Below are 25,958 nucleotides of genomic sequence, written 5' to 3'. Positions count from 1 at the left end.
CTTAGGTTAGTTAGGTTTTAGTAGTTCTAACGTTCTTGGGGACTGATGACCTCCGAAGTTAAGTCCCGTAGTGCTTAGAGCCATTTGAACCATTTTTTTGGTCTCGGAAAATATATGGAAATGGCATATGTGTATATGAAGTTCTTCACTTAAAATGATAGTTCCTGTCATATCCCTGAATATTTACCAATCCTTCAGAGACACCCGGTGTAGAGTTTTATGAGTACATGGTTTTCTATATTATCGAAATTTGAGTTCCGTTATATGTACTGGTTTTTATCGTGTGCTGAAGACGGTATTCCGTAATAATCATACAATAATATGATTATATGATCTACATATGCATTTGTGCATTTATATGCCATCACCGTACGACACTCACTTTTTACGATAATACATATTTGTCAGTGATTACTGCTGTCCATGCAAGGTCATTATTTGTTAACATCACAAAATGTTCAAATGTGTCTGAATTCCTAAGGGACCAAATTTCTGAGGTCATCGCTCCCTAGACTTGCACACTACTTAAACTAACTTACGCTAAGAACAACACACACACCCATGCCCGAGGGAGGAGTCGAACCTCCGGCGGGAGGGGCTGCGCAGTCCGTGACATTACGCCTCGAACCCCACGGCCACTCCACGCGGCGTTAATATCACAAACTATGCTAAAGAATACTAGTCAAATTTTCTAGCATTTTTTTTGATTGGTGCTGTTGTTTAACATAGTGTCACAATGTTTCATCAAGTAACTGTAAATTTCTAGTTCCTTCAAGAAGTCATTACCATAAAAAAAGCATCTTACGTGAAATAAATTATTATAAATATGTCTTTGCTGTTCCCCTAGTTACGAGGTGAATGATAAAAATAACTCGGCATGAAATGCCAGCCATTCATCACTGCAGTCCGAATCCCCTATCTTTATTTAAACTGTTCACGCACATTACGATTTCCTCAGCCTGTTTCATGACGTAGTACTAGTAGTTTGAAGTGAAGATAAAAATTCCTATCTGCTCAAAACAGATTTTCTGCTGGTGCTAACGAACAGGTGCTAAATCTTAAGGGAGCTTATGATTGTTGAAACAGTTTCACTTTTGCGTTTTTAAAGATGTTTCTAGGAAAAAAGTCAGTTATTTTCCGGAATACAAAAATGTGCTAGGAAAACTAGGGAAATGAGAAAATTTGGCAATCTGAAATCAAGATCTCTCTTAATGAGTGAAATATAAGTATCAGCACTCAAAATTGTCTTTGTTATCTATACGTTTATCGACCTTTCTACTGCAAACACTTTTTTGAATTCGCCTCGGCGACATTACACCCCCCCCCCCCCTGCAGATTCCAGCGTTTGTATCTCAGTTTGCTCAGCTTTTTCATTTTTTGACTTCGTATAACTGATGTTAGAGATCAGATTTCCTTTCTTGGTTTTCCATTTTAACTTTTGTGTAATGCAGAAATGGAATAGGAACAGAAATACATTTGACATCTATTACATTATTTGATTTGTGTGTTATATATCTTAATGGAACGGGATATGTCTGTGTTCCTGATACAGAACCAAATTCTCTATTTCATCTTGTGTTTAATAACATCTACTGCTATATTTTAGATATTGCTGATCGTACTAGCATGCGCTAAAGAAATATAACTCGTGAAACGTCATTGGTTAGAAAGCTCTGAGAGCATTTCCAGAGCTATCCTTCTAGTAAAAACTGTGTAAATAAATTGGATGTTTATGCTACGGCAATTCATTTTTCTGTCGAAAATTGCAGCTTTCGCTGTAATTACTTAACAAACCAGATCTCACATAATTTTTTCAGTTGCCAAACCTACTGACACAACACCACTTAATTGCTATGAAAGTATACATGTTATCGCGTAGAATAATTAAGAGGAATAACGTGGGGGACCAGTAGAAAGACGAATAAGTATCAAGTGTAAAAAATATCTTTTACGAGTTGGAAGATGTATCAGTGTAAATTAGGGTGACTAAGATTGTGGCAAAAACTGAACTGGCCTTTTACTCAAACCAATAACTTACCGTTTGCTTTACTGCACACCAAGTGTTTCGAAATACAGATCCATTTGGCGTGTCCCTAAACTCATATATAAAAATACTACACTACTGGAAAGGACCTTCGGGCTATCTACGGTAGCGTATGTAGTATTTTGGTGTTTTTGATTTACTACACAGAAATATTGCATTCCAAGATGTAATTGTAATTTTAAAGTAATTAAAATTATGTTGTTGGTAATAACAAGCTCGTGTGAAACATTTTTCGCTTACAGTTACATAAAAAAATTACTTTAGCTTATTACTACCAACTATTTAATTTTAATTGCTTATAAATTAGATTTCTATCTCTTAATATGTATCTGTCCTGTGTGGTAAATAAAAATAGCATTAATGAATTATTACTGCAGTTTTCGACTAAAAAGTGCATTTTATTTTCAGAAAAATTGCCTACTACTTGAGTAAAAAAACCACCTCTCTTTCAAACACTGACCCATTTTACACTCTGACTCATTATAGTACTAAATAAATATCAGTTTTTCGGATGTGGGGTAGCGATGGTAATACTTTCTTAGTAATAATTATTTGCATTCAACTACGTTAATAGTACTTCCTAAAATTATACTGTATCAAGTAGGCCTACTATTGAAGTGGTTGAATGCAAATATAACTGCTCCTCTAGAGGTTAGTACTTAATTGCATAGAGTAATAAACGAGAAAGTATTCAACCCATAAACGACAGACTGTGCCAAGAAATTAATTTGTCCGTTGGAAATTGGGAGAATTGATCCATTTTTCGAGACTGCTTCTTGAAATTCAGCGGGAAAACTAGGACCACATGAATTCGAAAAATGGAACTTTGTGTCTTTCAATAACAGCTGTACCATATCAGTGACGTGATAACTGTGAAAATCCATCATATACTGGTTATCAGAAAACTTTCCGATTTTGTTTCAAAGATGTTTTTCTTTTCGCAGTTAGTTCACAATATATGTAAACAAGAGAGGAGAGAGTAAAGTATAATTGTGTGCTACCATGTAAATGTTTCGGTGAACCGTAAATCTTGAGATTTTTGAATCCTTAAGAGTTATATCCTAAAATTTTACTGATGTGTAATACTTCTTTAAGAGACAAACTTTTTAAAAAAAAAAAAAAAGAAATAAAGAGCATTGACGTTTTATCGCTTTTTTAGTAACACTTAATGTGAGTTGATGTTTGCTAGGAGATGATATTCTTCCCAATGATGACTATGATACTTTTATCTACTTATTACGCAAATTGTGCGGTAAAGTAAGCTTTACAGCGAATGTTCCATCGCATAACGACAGTAATTTGGAAAACGTCCTGTAGGTAATAGTGCTTACTAGAACACTGAGAAGTAATGTTTTATTGGTTAAATATACTTTTAGTAATGAATATGTTCAAACTACATACTTTTAAACAGTATATATATATATATATATATATATATATATATATATATTACGTGGTGCAATGTCTGGAACTTGAGCGCTGTTGGAGTCACATGTAAGTTTTAAATCGGTGCCGCCCGCGGTGGCCGTGCGGTTCTGGCGCTGCAGTCCGGAGCCGCGGGACTGCTGCGGTCGCAGGTTCGAATCCTGCCTCGGGCATGGGTGTGTGTGATGTCCTTAGGTTAGTTCGGTTTAAGTAGTTCTAAGTTCTAGGGGACTTATGACCTAAGATGTTGAGTCCCATAGTGCTCAGAGCCATTTGAACTATTTTTTGAATCGGTTTTTGGTGCCTGCTGAACAGAGGCATAATACTAATCTGCATTCCACTTGGGAATTTCTGTGTTAATTATGCGCAATATGCGTTACATCTTTAGAAATACTGTTCGAAGCTAGAACCCAATTAAATATTACATTTTAAATAGGCTCCAGGTACCAGCTAAACGGCGATGCTAAAAGAATCTGCCTTTCTCCCGAAAAAATTCTGAGCTAGCTATATTGGTATCCGTTGTATGTTTGCAAATACTACGAACAGATAGTTACTGAATAAATATGAGCGTTCTGTAGGCGATATTGCTCGAAATGCAAGTTTCGAGTGGTTGTGCAACTATTTCTGGAGACAGCTAATGAGGAGGTACTTGGATATGCAAAGGATTGTTTTGAAATGCATTGTAAACAGAGTAGAAGGAATGAATATCCTTTTTGACCAACAGAAAATTTCAGGCGTGGCTTCCCTTACACGGCTGAAACCCAAAGTAACTTATTTTGATTACGATCGTAGATACGAGAATTGTTGAATCTTTATAACGAGGATTTGACAACACAGTCTGGGCCTCTTTCAAAGATGTACTCTTGTTTTTGTATTACTGAATGACTTTGTTAACTACATTGTAGCCAGCTGTGGAAAATGTCGCTGCCTGTTACAACTTCATGTTCTGTAACAAACAAATCATACTGCCTTATGAATATATAATTTATGGAGAATTGAAACCCAGCTACTGAACTATTTTTCCGGTAAAACAAGGCTTCTGTAATTTCCAACAGAATTCCGTCAAAATCTTTTGTTGCTGAGTTTGCGGCAATGAATCAACGGTTCAAGAACCGCATTCAAATGAAACTTATGATGTGATTTCAGTCCAAATACTCATACAGCCTCAATCTGAACGAAGCCCTACTGTATATAGGTCACATTCATCATCATTAGTTGTGATGAAAAAAAATCGTTTACCGGAACACTGAAATTTATGATACATACATTTTTGCTGTATAATTCGCCATTCTGCAGAATTTTTTTTGTCAATTTTCATTTTTCCTTACCCAAATTTTGCCATATACAGAAATGTAATTTCGTGACGGTACGACGAAAGAAACACCTGCTTTACGTAAGGGATAACTCGTTTACATTTAGCGACACACTGCTGGCACTTCTTCGGTGATTTATTAAAAAATGTTTTGACATAATTAGTAGATAATAAACACTACCGGATTATCTGTTTTCACGTCTGCATTATAACTCCAACAGAAAATACGGTGTTCTAATGAACTTCAAGCTTTGTACGTCAGTTGGTCCCAAACCAGTGTTTTTCTAATCCAGCTCTTCAAATTTAACTGTATAAATTTAAAATAAGGAAAATTTTTTGTACTCCTTATGAATCTGCAAGATATTAAGACTTGTGTTTTGCATAAGACAGATCATAACATTCACCTTAATACTATATGCCAACATGAAATATATTGCAATTCTATTGGAAGTGCTCAGGAATATTTACCTGAATTTTTTTTTACCAGTTAAACAATTTTTAAGATATATTTTAAAGTGACAGACTTTGTCAATGCAATATTTGTGTTCAAACAATAAATATGGCTGCATTGTGTGTTACTTTATCAAAGACAAACTGAAATGCACTGCTGCAAACAGGACTGATACAATAGTCAACAATACGGGACATATAAGAAAGATGTTCCTGCCACAGTGGTTCCGCTCTGCTTTGCTAACACTGACAGGGCATTTGAGGTAAAAATAAAATAAAATTTCCGGGTATATTAAATAGATCTTACTATTTCTTTTCTGCTGCGATTTGTAAGTGGCATTACGAAGGAACAAAGTACCTGAAATTGGAATAATTCTTTAATATGCCTGTGTCTGTAGGGACCGTTAAAATGGCCAATCATCGATTGTTCCATATGTTCATTATTAGGGGATTAGCATATTAGTTTTAGAGCTTATTATACGTATGCGTGTTAACAGTTACAAGGTACGAAAAGAAGAAGCTATTACTCATTATGCTTCGAGCACTACTGAACAGAATGCAACGGGCGAATTAAGGCAGTGACCTTTCTGTAAGAGAAACGTCGACACCGAGAATAGTGAGCCATGAAAAATTAACAACTCATTTCGATAGAGAATTATGGAAGTTGCTAGACTAGGTCACATTATGATACTCATAAACCAGTTTGAGTTTTGTCACAAAGTTACCACTGTGAACGTGCACGGTCCGTCATGTGGTTTAACAGTTTGATGAAAGAACAAGCTTCATGCTACGGTACTGGAAATTTATCGCAGTACGAAAAAGATCTTTAACGTTTTTTATGCAGAAACCATGTCTTAATCTTATACAGTATATCTTTCTGGAGATCTACCAATTATGGTAGAGCAGAATTAAGAGAAAACTCCATTTCTTGACTGAAAGAATAGTATTTGAACTTAGCGTGTAGTTCTGTAGTTTTTAGCATCATCTTGCAAAACAATTTGCACTATTTATTGCCAAAAATGTGTAATAACGCACGTAAATACGTAACGTTTTAATACAAAGAAGAACTGGATATTTTATTTAAAGAAAACTACCTTTCAGCAAAGACGAGAATTTAAATGTGAATGTCTCGAAATGTGTAGGAGAAAAGTAAGGACGGAATGTTGCAAATAGAACTGACAGAAAGAGGCGTCGCCAATGATTACTCTACAAAGAGCAGTGTAAACAAAGAAGATGAACATAATTAAAAGATAGTTATTCAGTAACCATGTTCTGGAATATATTGGAAACACTGAAAGATACGTAAAGAAAGGTACTGAGAACGAGAAAGATTAACATAAATTTAAAATAACTCGATAATAATAGACAGACAGGATGGTGAAGCAGAAGGTACAGATTGGCACTTTGTATTAAGAGAAATTAATGATATATTTGTACCAACAAGCGTACGGACTGTATCACATGCTAGGTAAATATTTGATATTTCGTGTAATAAAAGCTATAATAAATAATTCACCCGATACAACATAGTTTTATATGGACATAAGTGTTAGTTTGCTGTTAACAGAATCATGGCTTTTTGCAGCTGCTGATAGCGTGTGCAATGGGAAAATTTAAAATTTTTCAGAACAATTATTCCTGGACATCGTATCATAACAGGCAAAGTGAAAAGATTTTCTGGAGGTGAGCAGTAAACGTGCGTATTATATAGATCATTATCGTGCAATTTATTGTAAGGATACAGAAACAGTTTGGAAGTGGTGAGAAACAAACAGTTCTGTAATATTCAAATTTTACTGTGCAAGTAATTTTTCGGTGTTTTCGGAATTAGATCGTTATCTCGCTGCTGCACACAGAGTGGGATATTTTCTGTATTCCCTAAGAGCGATGCCCCTACATGATCACGATCGTTCCTTCTGGGCAATGAAGTGAAATGAGTTTGTCCATGAAAGCAACAATGTGGAAGTAATTTCCGTAGCTTCGTAATGAGGATGGTTCTCTCATTGCCTTGATTCTGTGGGCAAAAAATGAAAATGAGACGGCGATACAAGAGAAGCATATGAATGTCGATTGCTTCTTCCGTCCCCGTTTGGTAGAATAACTTCATTTATAAACATAAATAACTATAATCTAATTTCCAGGTCTCCTTGGTGTAGAAATTACACGCCGCTTAGTGAGTTTCGATGGCCGTGTGAACAATGGAGCCGATTTGAAGTCTTTTCCCCGTATTTATGTATGGTTTTTAGCTAAGACATTTCTCGCATACTAGATTTTTATAAACAAGTGCGCACTAAAATTATTGTAGATGGATTTTCTATTTAACCTGGTCGGAATTTATGTGCCGTATGACCGTGAGGGCAATTATTTTTGGATTCTAGATATACATACAATTCGGGACGTAGTAGATAGCGTGACTGATTTTCTACTGACTGATAACGCGTACAATTTAGGTGACTGCCTTACCATTTAAAAGAAGAAATATCAAGTGGGATGGGAAAATAACGTGATATAAACAGCAGTCTGGTTAGCAGATTTAATGGTGGAGTATTTTACTAATGTCTCCGGAATTTATATGACTGGTCAGTAAAGGAGTTGATTTCTATAACCTTGTAATGCTGATGTAATGTAATTTCTCTAACTTCCAATAACAAATTTATAAACGGATGGGCATATGTTATGTATTATATTGATATCGAACCTCACAATTTAATGGTTGACCAGTATATTTCTTTTTATTGTATCTTGTAGCAATGGAGAAGTAGCTTTGTGTTATAGTTTTTCCACGTATAATTTAAGATGGTACCGTCCGTGGTATGAGAAACAAAACAGAAATGGGATAAACTATGGTGTGAAATAATGTAATGTCCTTATTAAATAACCAAGACATTTACCTTTGTATAGTGAGGACGGAAGTCAGATATTTACCGCTGTATTGTGATCACTGAAGTGAGTCTGTATTGTCATAATCAGCGTTACGCTACTTTCAGTATTTAACAGGTTTATTGGTTAAGAAATGTATCATTTCATAGGGAATTCAGACGGCCAACAGCAAAGTGAAATTTATGCTATGTTTGTTAACTCAGAGTTCAGAGAAGTGCCTACTTATGATACTCATAGTTGAGAATTATGCCTGTCATTACTGATCCACTGGCTATGGAAAGTCATATAGTATACCAGATGCCGACAACAGCATACAAAATTTAGTAAATGGGCTTATACATTGTATATTTATGTCTGATTACGAAATTACAGAGAAGGTTGAGACATTTTATATATATTACAGATTAATAATAAATGTCGCAAAGCAGAAATTTATTGTTAACAGTTCACACAGAATATAGAGACGTGTATTTATTGTTTACATGGTTGAGGTTTTTCCTAGATTTTTATGAATCCAATGTGGAAAAAATTGCACTTACACTGAATATATGTTGATGTCAGTTTCTGTAATATTTCTTATGTACAGAATATAGTTAACCGTTTTCTAAAATATGTTCAACGTTGAGGTGTATTTCACAACTTTAGAGACTGGAGAGCATTCCATGTGCCTCTTAGCAGACAGAAATATTTGTGTACGGACTTTGAACCAATACAAATTGTTTGAAACGTAATAGCGTTCCACAGCTTCCAGATTTTATGTCATTTTATTCGTGCTTACAGTTAGTTTCAACGGTTAAGCTAGTATTACATAGTTAAATTACTTCTCTCAGAACAAAGGTAAGTTCTCACTAATATCTAAAACCGTGCAAAATTATTTACTAACAGAGATCAAACGTGAACTATAAATGAACTACAAGAAATAAAAAGACGATATAAAAACAGTCAGTTGTGGAACGATGTTACGCTTCAGAAAACATACGCCCATCTGTTGATACACAGTTTCTACATAAATTTAACGAGTGATACTGTTCGGTGCATGGCAGAGGGTACTTGATATCAAAGTCAGGAATTTTTAGTCATATTAAATCCGCGTATTTAGTGAGGGAAAATGATTATGTCTGCACTCGCGATAATTTCTCTTACATTGTTCTCAGGATCCGTACGTGAAGTGTGTGATTGTGGGAGTAGAATGTTTGCAAGGTTTAGAGATGACCAATTGATTGTTGTTACCGTGAACGGATTTTCTACGTTTGGAGGGTAACAATTATCATGCTGTGTCCCGAAAACAGAGTTCGCGTGTGATTCTATTACCGAGCGCTACCGTTTGCCGCAAGGGCGGCAGTTCTTGTACGTCAACTTTTCGTGATGTTCTTAAACCTGTTGAAGCGCTTGTCTGTCGGGAGAAACCGGTGATGGTGAATCATTTTAAGGAAGTCTTTTCCTGCGTAGGCGTTTATCTTATTTTGAAACAAAGATTTTATTTCATAATTTAACGATTAGCTCATTTCGTCTCCGTCGGCATTATCAAACTACATCACAATAAAAACTGTTACGTGTACAGTATGATACATTCGACACACCCGTGTCCGTACAGTCATAACGGCTATGTGCACCTATGTGTGGAATATATCATTCTGTATACGTAACAGTTTTTGCTGTGTTGTAGTATAATAATGCCCAAAGCGGCGAAATTAAGTAGTTGATAAATTATGTAATGAAGTTGTTATCACTGAAGAAAAAATAGTAAACAATGATACTTTTTGAATGAATGATTTATTTCAGCGTAACAGCTTTCATGCTCGGACCAATCTTCAGAAGGCAGCGAGAATTTCTAGCACAAATTTCTCATTTTGTCTTGAGGAGAGATTATGCTTTATACAATACAGCACAGAAGGATGCATCATTGATACGTGGCATGCTGTCTCGCTAATGCTGAGCACGACACGAAAGAAACGCAAGCTGTAATCTATACGGCAGCAAAATCATTTCACAGAGACAAATGTGAAATTTGTGCGAGAAGTCAGGTCGAGGCCCGAAACTTGTCGCGATGAAATAAATCACTCCTTCATAAAATTTAGATGCTTGCAGTTTTGGTCTTCTGTGATATTTATGAAAACAGCCGGCGTGTTCCGGAATCATCATGCACAAAACATCTTGTTTCTTTCAATGCGAAAGAACAGCACTATGGAGGAAAATGACTTCCTTCAAGAAATTCACGGCAGCTGTGGCAACGGGCATACAGAAAGACTAACAGAGAATCAAACTGTGCACGACTTACGACTGTTTTATCCGAGATCCATCCCTGACATAATATTTGCATTTGCTATGAATACAAACGGCGTGTATTGTAGTCTTCTATTGAAAACCAGTTTATTTGCAAATATCACTATGTTGATACAATTACTGGATTACTAGTTTCGGCAAAATGTATTGCCACCCTCAGATCCATAAAACTGGGCAGTGGTAGTTACATCATACAATGCTTACACCACTCTGGTACATGGGACTATACAATATGCATAAAAATGTTTCGGCATTACAATGACATGCGAGGTGTGCTATCATGAAGTATGTAGAACTATAATAGTACTTCTGACATGTCATTCTAATGCCTCGAGTTTTTTATGCATGTTGTACAGCTCTCAAATGACAGAATGGTGTGAACGTTTTATCTTGTAACTACGACTGCCCGGTTTTATGGATGTGATGACGGCAAATGGCTATATGTTTCCGTAGCTAGTAATCTAGTAATTGTGTAAACTTAGCAATGTTGGCAAATAAATTGGTTTTCAAAAGAAGAGTTCAGTACGAAATTATATACCGTTTGCTGCACTGAATGCTTATGTCGGATTACCCTAACAAACGGCTTTCTTGTACGAAACTGTTGAGGTTTCCAGAAAAACTTGTCGACATACTGCATTTTCGCTTTTCGTTGTCAGTGTAAAAATCCGCTACAGCTATAAAGATTATTCATGTCCACACAGGAGAACACTGCTCGGTTTCAAGACATGTGTCCCATCTTGAGACTCGTGTTAAGCTACCAGTCCACAAGGATGGATAATTAAGCTTAAAATAGGTTAAAATATGTAAAAAATAATGGTGTACCACTGATTCATTATTTTAACATATTTTAACCTGTTATAACGTTAGCTGGGCATCGTTGTGGACTCACATTTCAGTATGCACCTGAAGATGGGATACATGTCCTGAAACGAGGTAGGTAAATAATTTTTACAACTGTAGCGGATTTGATGATTGACAATAAGTAACAGGTGGGGATGTCCCGTGGAGAGAAACGTGCGGATTTTCGCTTTTGTCTCCGGATCTTCGGTACTCGTTTGTTTGTCGGCACTGCGCCACCAGCAATGGATGGTGAGCCTTTGACAGTGTCAGCCACTCGGGCTGGGAAAACATTACAAACAAACGTCGGCAGAAGATCGTGAGACGAAAGACGACAGGTTTTAGGTTTCCCTCGTGTTTGGCAGGGCGGAAGCACTGTGCGGCAGGTGGCGGAAGCGGCCAGCGCGCGGCCAGCTGGAGTTGGTGCTCACCAGTTATGGACATCCAGGGGTAGCGCGGGATGTCCGGCAGGGGCTGCGTGGCCGCCGCCGCCGCCGCCCCCGGCTGCGAGCAGGACGTGCCCAGCGGGTCGGCGCCCGCCCCCGCAGCCGCCGCCGCCGCCTGGTGGTAGAACTGCGCCGCCGCCGCCATGGAGGCGGACGCCGTGGCCGCCGCGGCCGACGCCGACACGACCGCCCCCGAGGGGCTGGAGGCGGCCGCCACGGCCCCGGCGCCGTTGTGTTGCCCGGCGCCCGAGCCGCCCCCGGCGCCGCCCCCAGCTGCAGAGGCGTGGTGGTTGTGGTGGTGCGACGCGGCGGCCGCCGCCGCCAGCGAGTTGTAGCCCGCCATGGCGTCCGCCGCGCTGCTCGGGGGCGGCGCGCCGCCTCCGCCGCCGGAGCCGCCGCCGCCCGCGCCGCCCCCGCCGCCGGTGCCGCCCCCGGAGCCGGCGGTGTAGCGGCAGCTCTTCTCGGCGGCGGCGGCCGCCACCGCGTCTACGGCCGCCGCCGCCGCCAGCGCGGCCGACGGCGACGTGAAGGCGCCGGGCGGCACCATGCCGCCCCCGGCGAACGCCTGGTGGTGATGGTGGTGCACGGCGGCCGCGCTCACGTACGGGTACATGCGGCCCGCCGCGGCCGCCGCCGCGGACGACACGGCCGACGCCGTCGGGGGCGGCGGCGGCGACGACGAGCCGCCGGAGCTGGGAGAGTTGTTGCTGGCGACGGCTCCCGAGTAGTCGGGCGACGGCGAGAAGAGCGTGGACGCGCCCGGCGGCGCCAGCAGGTGCTGGTGGTGCTGCTGGTGCTGGTACAGCTGGTGGTGGTACTTGGGCAGCATGCTGTCGAGCAGGAACTTGGAGCTCATCGTCTGTGGTGCTGGTTTTGCTGCGGAGCGGGGCTGGAGCGCCTACGCGGACGCCATGGCCGGCGCAGACTGCAGGGCCGCTACTGCGACGCGACGCGACGTCACCGTCAGCTGAGGCCACGCCCACCGCTCAGCTGGCCCGCGCGCCACGCGCTGACGGACTGACAGCGCCCGGGACCCAGGCGCCGACTCCGTACCCGCTGCTGCTCCCACTAAATCTAGCCCCGAAACTGAGCCGTTCGAAAATCTTCGTACCTAGCAACACTACGGAACTCTCCCACGAGCTGGTTACAAGCTTCTTTGCAAATCTCCACAAATCTACAACAACCTCTCAGTGCCACTCTCTCTCCCACACTCCTCCTATACAGTTTCTAACACAGCCGCAACAGTCCACCACACCTCTCGATGCCCACTACGGTTCCTCTTCACTTCCTGTCACCTCCTTTCGGCTAACAGTTTCTCAAGCAACGACTCCACTGCCAGTCCTCCGAAATCTTCCACGACAGTCAAAAAAGTTGTAAGCGGCCTCTTCTGTCCGCAGTTCCACGGCAGCGAAGACACTCACACACACGCTCGCGCACAGAGGGCACACCGCCTCGCGAGTCGAGGACAATAATAATAAAAAAATTACGAGGCGCAATCGCGTGTGGCTGGGGCGCGCCGGTTTCCCGCGGCGGGGCCGAGCTTCGCTGCCGACTCTTCCCGCACTGTGCTCGCTGTAGGCGCCGGCGGTCGCGAAGCGCCGCAGGAAATCCAGTGACGGCCCGTTTACGAGGCGGTCGCGTGTGCGCTGGCTGCCGGCCGCTATGACTGCTCTATAACGCCCAGTTTTAACGTTCGGCCGCTGCCGTGGCCGGGCTCATACAAGCGCCACTACCAACTAAATGTAACCCCTTACAATAATGGTCTGCACGAGCTGTTGGGAAGCTAAAACCCGCCCCCTTTCGGGTCCTCCCCTACGGCGTACCTTGGCCGCCCCCCTCTCTCGGCGCCTCTCTGCTCCCAGCCTCTCTCTCTCCCGCTCTCTCCTCTTCTCCCTCTCCCACTCCTCCTCCTCCTCTTCTTCCAGTTACCTGTCCGGTTGCCTGCGCCCCTTACCACTCCTCCGACGCCGCGCTCACCGCATCACCTGCACAGTAGCTCCTCAGGCGCGCGGGTTGGTGCGCACCGCACACGGCCCAGTCTAAAGGGGCAGCAAACAACCCTTTTGGGTGCTGGACTGCTGGATATAAAAAAAAAAGAAGAGCAACCACCGTCCGGCCACCGGTTTACCCCCTCCCCGCGACTACCCCTTCCCTCCCCGACCGCCGGTCGAATGCGCATATGCCGATGCGCACACTCGGCCGACGCCTGCGCCGAGTACGTCACACACTCTATGTCGCACACGCAACCCACGTGTCCTCCACACTTCACCACACGCCGTCAACTAATGGCCACAATAGGCTGCCGGACGAACACTCGCCAGAGAACAGACAGCAGCCCACGTGGGCTCGCCGTCGACTTCTGTGCCGTCTGCACAGTAGGCGTCGACGGGTCTTCCCCCTGCGCTAGTTCGGGACTTCCCCGCCCGAGCGCGCGCGCCGAGTCCCGCTGCTGGAAACGGGTGACTGGCAAGGCGCAATAAAAATTTTTAGTGCGCAGTTACAGGGCGCAGTAAAAGCCGGCCGAAAGCGCGCATAAAAGCCCGGCCGGGCCGTATGAATGGGCGGCACGCGAACGCACGCCGCTCCGGCCAACAGCTGATGCCCGCCGCCGGTCACCTGTTCCCTCCACCTCCACAAAAACGCCCTCTGTGTGCGTCCCGTGTTAGAGCACGACTCACGCCCTTTCTGGATACGAAACCTGCTGTGGGAACTGTCTACTGATTGTATCGTAGGGGCTCTTCACACATACAAACTAGAGATGGATAGGTGTCGACGATCACCAGACAAAGACTTTGCGAGTGACTAGTGCTCGTTTCGCGCGTTAGCGCGGAGGTTATGTGTAGAACCTTGTGCGGCTAGTGGTAGGCGATATTCTGCTGTTCCTGTCGCGCCGCACTTGATGCCGACTAGAAGGGGGAGAGGGGCGGGGCGGGGGGGAAAGAGGGGAGGGGAAGTGGAAATAGGGTGGGAGGTGGAGGGAGGGTGAGGAGAGGGGGAAGGGCTGACACGAGGGAGGGTAGGCCGACAGACGGCACAAATTGCCCCCACCGCGCAGCCTGACAAGAGAGGACGCAGGCAGGCCTCTCTCCCCCTCCCCCTTCTCTCTCCACGCTCTCTGTCGCCATGTCTGGCTCTGCCCCACCAGCTCGGCTCTCTCCCGCGGCACGCAGCATCCCGGACCTCCGAGAAAAGGGACACTGGAGCCGAAAAACAATGTGCGGAGGAACGAAGCACGACGCTAAAGGAGAGATTGCGATAGGGAAGGATAATGAAAAAGGGGAAAAAAAGAAAGAGAAACGGGCCAGGTTCGGAATAGAAGACGGTGGACGTACAACGTCGTCCACGGGTTTCCAGCGCCAAACCGAACTTGCCGCCGCTAGGCAGCGCTGAAGTCGTCCGATGGCGCTGCCACCTGTCGGTTGAAGAGAGAACTACCACCTGCGCCGGTACTGTGCGGCATGAGATTCGGACGGTCCTCTCCCTTTCTATCCCCCATCACGCTTCCCCCTCCACACTGTTTTTTTCCAGCGTGTTTCCAGACTCAGGCTTTTGCTTTCCACCCTCTCCGCACGAGTGCAGCATAATCGCTGTAGGAGGGTGTCTCGGTTTTCAGGGGTGGGGGTGTGGAGAGATGTGCAAAGTAGGAGAGGTCAGATTATTGAACACGTCGAGAGGCAGTCCGGAATCGATTCTTGCCTGTAAAACCAGCGGCAGTGCGTAATTGGAAACTACCATCGCAATTAGTAGCTTTCGATTTTCCTTGTAGACGGTATTCTGCAAGGTGAACACGGACTGCAAAGAGACAAAATTTCCGTAGTCTTTCATGGATATTTTCGCAGTATTTTGATATAAGATCGCCCTTCGACACTGGTGGCTCGTTACAATTTTACGATTTATCCCGTTAGGTACCGAATTTATCATTTTGCGCGCAAAATACTTCCACAGCTCTGGAAGAGCTGGTAATATTCAGTCGCCAGAACACACCCGGGAGGTACAGCACTCGATGCAGCCACAAAAAAAGAGTAATTCGTGTTATTAAATAAAATCAAAAACTAATCTAGCGGTACTTGGAATGATGCGATTCGCATAAAACAGTAAATCTACATCTTCCATTCGGCTCTCATCAGCTGACAGCAACGCCAGACGGATTCGGTTAGGGAAGTAGCATAGACAGTCCGAGCTGAGTAAATGAAGTCTAGTGCAGTCATTCACTGAAACAAATACTTTATTTCACCATTCAACCTTTGCTTTCATTATACGAAATGTTAAAAATACTTTTGTTGTTATATTAAATGATAATGTAGTGGTCATAGAACATAAGTTTGACTGATGTTTTGAAATTAGGAACACTGCTGATGAAGAAGCTGGGAGAGGAAAAAAAGTGATAGAGTCACTGGTGCAAATCAGTAGCAGACTGGATTTGGGGAATGTCGTAGCGGTTTACAAGAAAGTTGCAGTATTGTTGTAAACACGTAGTGCATCATTGACAACAAGTAATTCCAAACAGGCGCAGGGCTTTTCATCTCTTCTCCACTCGCGATGTTGCACCTAGAAGTCTATCAATAACTTAAAAAGTGACAATTTGGTGGTCTTACCGTTATGAGAAGAGCATGAGTCGACCGTCGGAGCCTGATTCGTTACGTAAACGGTATTTGCTTGTCACTTACCTCAATACAGCTGCCAGCAAAACCTGAAAAAAATAGAAAAAAATAATTACACGTCTTTCTAACAAGTTTCTTTCCTGCTATTAAATATGCTAGCAACTCAACATTTTCACCATGGTTACTAGATCTCTGTACGACGCCACAGACTGAATAATTATCATTTACTAAAGGGTCCGCCCCGATAACTGAGTGGTCAGCGTGACGGATTGCCGTCCCAAGGGGCCCGAGTTCGATTCCCAGCTGCATCGGGGATTTTCTCCGCTCAGAGACTGGGTGTTGTGTTGCCTTCATCACCATTTCATCCCGATCCGGAGCGCAGGTCCCCCAATGTGGGGTCGAATTCAGTAAGACCTGCACCAAGGCGGCCGAACCTGCCCCGTAAGGGGCCTCCCAGGCAATGACGCCGAACGCTCATTTCTAGTTCCATCTATTAAAGGAACATGGGAAACGTTTATTCCCAAAATAATGTACAGGTAATTTAAATAACTTGTGTATGCGCGATGTTGAACAGTTTTAATAACAATTAGGAACTGCTTCATGCAGTACACAGCTGTACAGATTTTTCTATTGACAATCGGTTTCTATCACAATATGACCAAACTTCGGGTTTCCATTTATGGAATATTTATAATGCACAGTTAAATACGTGTTTTATGGCTCGAGTTTGGTCAGATTGTGACAGCAATCTACAGAATGTTGAAAAACAAGTTCACATATTTGTACGGGAGGCGGAACTGCTCAGAGCTAGACGAAAGTTCCTATAATTGTACGCGCGGCTGCCTGTAGGTGCTAAGATGTGCGTCAATCGGTTCACTCGTTTGCATCTCTTTTATGTAGAAGCAGACACTGCAGGCAATGCTTCATGTGGTTACCACACACCCTGATACATTCTGCAGACATTCCTCGCAGTGATTCATTCACTTTTTCAAATACACTCCTGGAAATGGAAAAAAGAGCACATTGACACCGGTGTGTCAGACCCACCATACTTGCTCCGGACACTGCGAGAGGGCTGTACAAGCAATGATCACACGCACGGCACAGCGGACACACCAGGAACCGCGGTGTTGGCCGTCGAATGGCGCTAGCTGCGCAGCATTTGTGCACCGCCGCCGTCAGTGTCAGTCAGTTTGCCGTGGCATACGGAGCTCCATCGCAGTCTTTAACACTGGTAGCATGCCGCGACAGCGTGGACGTGAACCGTATGTGCAGTTGACGGACTTTGAGCGAGGGCGTATAGTGGGCATGCGGGAGGCCGGGTGGACGTACCGCCGAACTGCTCAACACGTGGGGCGTGAGGTCTCCACAGTACATCGATGTTGTCGCCAGTGGTCGGCGGAAGGTGCGCGTGCCCGTCGACCTGGGACCGGACCGCAGCGACGCACGGATGCACGCCAAGACCGTAGGATCCTACGCAGTGCCGTAGGGGACCGCACCGCCACTTCCCAGCAAATTAGGGACACTGTTGCTCCTGGGGTATCGGCGAGGACCATTCGCAACCGTTTCCATGAAGCTGGGCTACGGTCCCGCACACCGTTAGGCCGTCTTCCGCTCACGCCCCAACATCGTGCAGCCCGCCTCCAGTGGTGTCGCGACAGGCGTGAATGGAGGGACGAATGGAGACGTGTCGTCTTCAGCGATGAGAGTCGCTTCTGCCTTGGTGCCAATGATGGTCGTATGCGTGTTTGGCGCCGTGCAGGTGAGCGCCACAATCAGGACTGCATACGACCGAGGCACACAGGGCCAACACCCGGCATCATGGTGTGGGGAGCGATCTCCTACACTGGCCGTACACCACTGGTGATCGTCGAGGGGACACTGAATAGTGCACGGTACATCCAAACCGTCATCGAACCCATCGTTCTACCATTCCTAGACCGGCAAGGGAACTTGCTGTTCCAACAGGACAATGCACGTCCGCATGTATCCCGTGCCACCCAACGTGCTCTAGAAGGTGTAAGTCAACTACCCTGGCCAGCAAGATCTCCGGATCTGTCCCCCATTGAACATGTTTGGGACTGGATGAAGCGTCGTCTCACGCGGTCTGCACGTCCAGCACGAACGCTGGTCCAACTGAGGCGCCAGGTGGAAATGGCATGGCAAGCCGTTCCACAGGACTACATCCAGCATCTCTACGATCGTCTCCATGGGAGAATAGCAGCCTGCATTGCTGCGAAAGGTGGATATACACTGTACTAGTGCCGACATTGTGCATGCTCTGTTGCCTGTGTCTATGTGCCTGTGGTTCTGTCAGTGTGATCATGTGATGTATCTGACCCCAGGAATGTGTCAATAAAGTTTCCCCTTCCTGGGACAATGAATTCACGGTGTTCTTATTTCAATTTCCAGGAGTGTACATCTGGCACAGCCCAGACTGCGTCTCATACATTGTCCACACGTTCTTGTAACGTCTGCAGACTGTCGGTGGATTGGGCATACACCAATGTCTGTAAACGCCCCACTAACCAGAAATTCAACTGCGGCGAACTGGAAGGCCGTGCTACAGGGTCTCCACGACCAATCCATCGCCCATGACTCGTTCCGGTGAGGTACTGCCGCACGAGCCGTAGAAAAATGGGGACTCGCCCCGTCGTGCGTAAACCGCTGTCGTTGTCTTTCTGCAAGGGTAACGTTCTCTGATAGTTCTGGAAATTCATTACACAGAGATTGCTGACACACAGCACTTGTTAACCTGCCTGGTAAACTATTCGACCCTTCGAGTCTGTCACCGACAACTACTGTCCATGCAGTCATACTGAAGTTGTTCTAATGACTCACCTCCATGACTGCTCTGCCCACACATGTCATGGTAATACGTTATGTCATCTCTTTTGACGGCCTACCGCTCCCAATACTACGTTTTTCTTGTCACAACGGTCGGTATCTCAGCAAGTATTGCTTTGTGGTCATTTATTAAACGAACTTTTCTTCTAGTTTTGGCCAGTGCTACTTATTGCAGAAACTCGTGCCTCTTTTCTAAACAGTCTGTATTGTATCAAATGGCTCTGAGCACTGTGGGACTTAACTGCAGAGGTCATCAGTTCCCTAGAACTTAGAACTACTTAAACCTAACAAACCTAAGGACATCACACACATCCATGCCCGAGGCAGGATTCGAACCTGCGACCGTAGCGGTCGCGCGGTTCCAGACTGTAGCGCCTAAAACCACTCGGCCACCCCGGCCGGCAAATTAAAATAAATATAGCTGTGTGTTGCAGGACTCAGTTCTTAGCAACTAAAATATCAAATTTCTTGCTACTTAAAGTAGAAACAAATTCTACGAAGAAAATGAAATAAGGTGAATTCATATGGCCATGCGCAGGTGTCCAAACTGGCGGACACTGCTGTCCATACAGAATGGAACTACCAGACACTGGGAACACCAATTGTGCTGAACATATTCTATGGAAGTAAGATAAAAAAAGAGTCCATCAGGGTCCTTCTCCAGTTTTGGAACGGTTAGTTGTGCTGTGCCGTGATCACTGTGTTTCACGTATACACAAAAACGTAGGTGTGAACATTTGAGGGATTCAATAGAACCTCTTCAGCTGTACCACTTCACAAACAAACGTTCCCTCAGGATATTAGGACTATTCAAAAAGAAACAAGCTGGAAGCTGTAAAATGAAAAGATAATGAAGGGACTACCTATGGAAGAAATTATGACCCCTATAAGAGCAGTAAAGCCCCAAATTTGCTGCTAGAGGGACATGGATGAACACAAACATGAAAACAAAGGGTGCAAGTGGATGTGTCGACCATCTACTGCCCTCAGTTGTGCTAAAAACAAATAAATGGGGTCTTAAAAAGAAGATCAAAGGGTTGTATAGTGTTTCCTAGCAGCAGAAGGAGTATGGGGAATGGAAATTCGTTGAAGAATGGCGCAAGTGTATGAGGAGCACTGCATGTCTCTTGCAAGGGTCAAGGTACGGCACGAACACTTCGTGGAAGGACGGATGTCACTGGTCGATGACATGTGAGCTGGAATGCCACACCACACTACTGTGCCATTGTCCAGCAGGTACATGCCATCACTACTGATGACAGGCGAGTTACGGTGGCAAACTGTGTCCCACAGATCAGAGCGAGTGTTGGAACTGCAACACATGTTCAGTGCTCTCTGTTCAGGTGTGCCTTTATTTGATGAATTTCTGTCCCTCACACTACTCCTAGTGTCACAAAATACACTATCCTCTTCGCTTTTGTTTTGGAGCCTCCATTCCTCTGCTTTCAGGTCTACTGAGTGCAGTGCATGGCTGATGTATGAAAATGTGTGGCTACGCGACCACATCCATCTGGTGTGGAACCTGGGGCCTCAGTGCTTTTGGAAGGACCACATCTTCTTCCACAGGCGATGGCATTACGATGCCTTCACACGTTTTCATTTTACAGCCTCCAGATAATTTATTTTTGAATGACAATAATACATTACATCAGGGTATCGGCGAGATGGTGACCTCTTCAATAACTCCATTTCACTTACGAAACTTCCTTTAAGACAGGATGGAAAGGTAAACGTTAATCTTGGTCTGGTACACTGACCAGCCTATCTGTGATTTTAGGCGATTTTTCACGGTAGTTTTGGCAGACGCTGGGCTAGTCCCTAGTCTCTGCTTCAGAAAATATGCGACACTAGCATTTAAAATATCAGAACACACAACTCTAAGTTTACACGGATCGCAGACAGGTGGCGCAAATGACTTTCCTCCCTTAGGAGTAACTGTCGACTGAGGGAATGGAGTGGGCACCGGGACATAAAATTAAAATAGATTTTCCAAATCATAAAGACAGAGCATCCCATACGATGGAAAAGACGCTAGGATGGAGAGAAGGGTAAGTTTATATCGCAAACTTTTTGGAGATGCATACTTGCAGTAAGGTACTACATTCAGTCACCTATGCCATCATCACAAATCCACACATCTGCGGAACTATACATCACACCGTTCAAAACCAAGCGAGGTGGCGCAGTGGTTAGACACTGGACTCGCATTCGGGAGGACGACGGTTCAATACGGCATCCGGCCATCCTGATTTAGGTTTTCCGTGATTTCCCTAAATCACTCCAGGCAAACGCCGGGATGGTTCCTCTGAAAGGGCACGGCCGACTTCCTTTCCCATCCTTCTCTAATCCGATGAGACCGATGACCTCGCTGTCTGGTCTCCTTCCCCAAACAACCCAACCCCCCAACCCAACACCGTTCAAAGCGACAATACACGCGGCAATGCACCTGACGGAACTAGAGCACACACCTTCTCACTTCTCGAGCTCAGGCTGATACCCGAAGTAGAAAGCTCCGTAATATTTAACGACGCATGGGAGGTTTATCGAAAGGTGAGATTGGACGCCACAGTAAGGAGCGCGTTCATTGTTATCGACAAAAACGTAGTGGTGTCTAACGAATGCAAAATTTAGTCTGAGTGCGAAGTTATCTGGACGCGAGTATCAGGGCTAAGTCAATTTAAAGTTAATCATGGGATGTTTTCACGGCCGGGAGAGCGGTGTGCTGACCACATGCCTCTCCATATCCGCATCCGATGACGCCTGTGAGATGAGGATGACACGGCGGCCGGTCAGTACCCCTGGGCCTTCCGAGGCCTGTTCGGACCGAGACGGAATGTTTTTACTCGCCATCTGATCCAGCCGTAACAGTTGTACACTCTTTCAAAGGAAGTCTACAATCAGAAGCGGGGAAATACAGATCGTGAAATATTAGTTGAAGGTGACTGACTGCTACCGAGGATAGACTGGAACGTCTATGGATTCACTGCAGCCGGCCGGGGTGGCTGCGCGGTTCTGGACGCTACAGCCCGCAACCGCGCGATCGCTACGGTCGCAGGTTCGAATCCTGCCTCGGGCACGGATGTGTGTGATGTCCTTAGGTTAGTTAGGTTTACGTAGTTCTAAGTTCTAGGGGACTGATGACCTCAGATGTTGTCCCATAGTGCTCCGAGCCATTTGAACCATTTTTCACTGCAGGTGGTTCGCACGAACAGTTTTGTGAAGTACAACACGTTTGCCGAAAAACGTCTTGAAGACCTAGTTAGACAACCCACACATAAAGGAAAGATTTTGGATTTTGTAGCTACATACCGACCTGACCTGGTGACCAGTGTTAGTATAAAGACAGGGACTTGTGATCGCGATGCCTTCGTAGCGACAGTGGTTACCGGAATTAAGGAATCCATCAAGGAGACTACGACAGTATTTATCTTAGAACGACCAGATAAGCAATTGTTAACGTCCCACTTAGAGAACGAATGGACATCATTTAGTTCCAACACGATGGGCGCAGGGGAATTGTGGGGAAAGTTTGAACTCGTTGTAAATCGCGTCATGGGTGAGTGTGTGCTAAGCAAATTGATTAAGGACGGAAAGAGCCCACCGTGGTTTAATAATAAAGTTCGGAAATTCCTGAGGAAATGAAGATTTTTGCTCTCTTGATTCAAAAAATGACGCCCAAATGTTGACAGGTGAAAGTTTGTAGAGATTCTTGCCTCTGTAGGAAGATCACTGCACGAAGCATACGCGGTCATACCTTTGCGAGAACCCGAGAAAATTGTGGTCATACGTGAAATAGACAAGCGAGTCGCAGGCTTCTACCTACGCCCTCATCTACCAGTCGGGCTAACAGATGATAGCGAAAGCACCGCTGAAGTTTTAAATTTCGTGTTTAAGAACTCATTCACTCAGAAGGATCGCACAAACATAGTGTAGCACGGACTCCCGTATGGAGGACATACAGTAGTAATAGACATGCAGGACGTGGAGAAACAACTGAAGGGGTTGAAAACAAGTAAGTCGCCATGTCCGGATGAATACCAGTTCAGTTTTACAGACAGTACATGCCGCATTGGCCACTGACTTAGCTGCCGTTTATCGCGCACCTCTCGCCCCACGCTAAAGGCCGGTTCCCACTAGGGCTGCCGCGCGTCAAAACGGCGCGTCAGCGGCGTGGTTGCCATGGAAATGGCGTCAGCGGCAAGGCGCGGCGGGCTCTGCGTCGCGGTTTGACCATGTCGAACCGCTTCCGCTGCCGCGTGCCGCGCACCAGGTGCGCGCCGCCAATCACAGAACGCGCTGAGCGTGACGTCAGGTACGGACTCCCGGGCCACACGAACTTTCGCCGAACCGCTGGCGTGGACGCGGCGGCAGCTATGAAATACTTATCATCCGATTCCAAGGAAACTATTCGGTAGAAAAATTTGATTCTTGGGCATGTTACAGCCTGATATCTTCTCTCGATAAAGGACCGAATTTCTTTTCGTTATTCGTCGTGGTTACTTGCTGTATCGCATTTACGTAAACCTTTACACGAAATTTTAATGAGTGTGCAGAGGTAAAAACACATTGCGTGGACTTTGCGTACAGTCCATTTTAGGTAATACATTATTGCGTATGAAATTTAGTCAACATATCGAAATTGTTTTTAAAGCTGAGAGCAGATCGATAGCTATCACCGTTCTCGAGATATTGTCTGATATGTCGGCGGACGGGCTATGCCGTGACCGCGCGCGGGTTGCTCGGCGACGCGACCGGTACTTCGTCCTGCTCGTCGTAAACCATGTGGTTGTATCAACCGCAAATTTCGTAAACGGTTCAAGAAATCGAATTTTTTTTTTTTTTTTATAGTTTTGCAAACGATAACTTGTGAAAAGTCATGTATTTCGTCGCATGATAAATATCCTAAATCTGTTTATCTACCAAGATATGAAAGTAACTGCAGTTTTTCAGAAGGGATAGATGAATTTTTTTAAACGGCATTAATAGCATGTCGAATGAGAAGTTAAACCGAAACTAATTTGCTGGTATGTCATAAGATGTAATTTACTAAATATGTAGAGCTATTGATTATTTCCTTTCTTTTTTCTTTATCCAGTGTACTTTACTGATTCAAGACGCGTTTCGCCTTTTACTTTAAGGCATCTTCGGTGGAATCTAGAATGATTCAGTTTTGTTTTGATATGTGATACTTGGAGATTATAAAACAGTTCACATCTTTTTTTACGTGAATGACTGATTACTTTCAGTGAATCGAATTTTTGGCGGACATATACGTTTCCCCTCACCTGGTCACATGCTGGAGGTTGAACTAAAACTTAGATTATGGAACATAAGCACATTTTCATGTTCGCTCTTTTTTTCTTCTGTCACTAGCAGTAGACGTTTTACTGAAAACTCTGATTTGACGTCGTAACTGCAGTGTGTTCACCTCATGTCCCTTCCTGTCTGGTTTGTTTATGTACATGTTGCCAAACCGCAGAATTATATGCTGAAAACTAATGTTTGTTTATTTTCGTTCTCCTTATATCTGTATGTGTGTGTGGCTAGCCGGTGATAGTTATAGAAAGTTGAAAGTGAATCCAGTAGTTGTCAGACAGTGGTTGAAAGATTTGGTGTTCAGCTGATTTCAGTTTTGGTTTAAATGTTTTGTGGAGGAGTGCATGGAAGAGTAAATTCACTGCTTACATTAACAGATAAAATAGTAGAATAGTATTTCAACAGATGATTATTATCAGAATAGTATCAACCAACCCCTTTGTCCTCACTCTTTGACGCCCCATAATACGTCCTGTCAACTAACCCCTATTGTTGTCAAAGTTGTGCCATAATTTCCTCTTCCTCCTCTATTTAATTCCGTACCTCTTCTTTAGTCACACGATCCTCGTATCTAATGTTCAGCATTCTTATGAATCACCACGTTTTGAAAGCGTCTATTGTCTTTTTGACAGAACTGTTCATCATCCACGTTTCACTTACGTACAAGGCTGCACTCCACACAAATACCTTTGTAAAATAGTATCCAACCATTAGAATTTATATTCGGCATGAACAAATTTTCTTTTTCAGAACGCTTTTCTTGCTATTGACAGTCTTCAGTCAGGTTTGCGTCTGCATCAGGAAATGCCTTACAATTTAAAATCTGGTTTCGAAAACTGTTCGAAATATATATTATTCTTTCGTGATTCTTAAGCAAGGTGCTGGCGATGATTACATTATGCTCTGTGGGAAATTCTATCAGGTGGCTTCCACTTTCATCCCTTCCCCCTAGCCTTTGTGTTCTTACTGTTCCGTGTACCTGCCACCGTATCACATTTTAAATTTTTGTCTCGCTTAACTATCTGAATAATTTCTTTTGTCGTACATTGTTTCAATGTGTTAGGAGATAGTGAACAATCGTGAATGGTAGTCATGAAATCTGTTCATGGTGAAATGAGAAAACATGAATAATGAAATATGTGAAAGAGTACACTGCACAGAAAATGAAAAATTGGTATGTCTTCACCCAACTTCGTCTTTCCTTCATGTAGGTGTAAGATACAGTTAATCAAACGCACCGCGCGTTTCAGTGGGTCCCGCCCCGTACCTCAGTGGCTGTCCGTCATTGGCTACCGCTAACGTCTGCCGCTTCCAGATGGGAACGCCAATTCCGCGAGCCGCCGCGTCAACGCGGAAAACGCTTGCCGCTGCCGTTGCCGCACGCCGCGCTGCCGCGCTCTAGTGGGAACCGGCCTTAAGTCTCAAACGACTGCAACGCACCGCTTGAGACTCCCGTATAAGATGAGTAAAAGAACGGACCCGCTTAATTACAGACTAATACCGTTAACGTCGGTTTG

At 44.4% G+C, this 25,958-nt stretch overlaps 1 protein-coding gene across 1 annotated transcript in view; it reads right to left on the bottom strand.

Moving 5' to 3' along the window:
* Nucleotides 1-12,533, bottom strand: part of LOC124552293 (homeobox protein abdominal-A homolog) — a 78,796-nt gene extending 66,263 nt beyond the window's left edge. Inside the window, exons 1-2 of the mRNA XM_047126569.1 lie at nucleotides 12,095-12,533; nucleotides 11,663-11,911 (exon numbers count right to left, since the gene is read on the bottom strand). Coding sequence (XP_046982525.1) covers nucleotides 11,663-11,911; nucleotides 12,095-12,533 — 688 coding nt within the window. The remainder of the gene's footprint in view (nucleotides 1-11,662; nucleotides 11,912-12,094) is intronic.
* Between the last annotated feature and the right edge of the window lie 13,425 nt (nucleotides 12,534-25,958).

This window comes from Schistocerca americana, chromosome 10 (assembly GCF_021461395.2).
Source record: "Schistocerca americana isolate TAMUIC-IGC-003095 chromosome 10, iqSchAmer2.1, whole genome shotgun sequence".
Taxonomy (NCBI): domain Eukaryota; kingdom Metazoa; phylum Arthropoda; class Insecta; order Orthoptera; family Acrididae; genus Schistocerca; species Schistocerca americana.
Note: the sequence above shows the minus strand (reverse complement) of the source record. Positions and strands in the feature narration are given on the sequence as shown.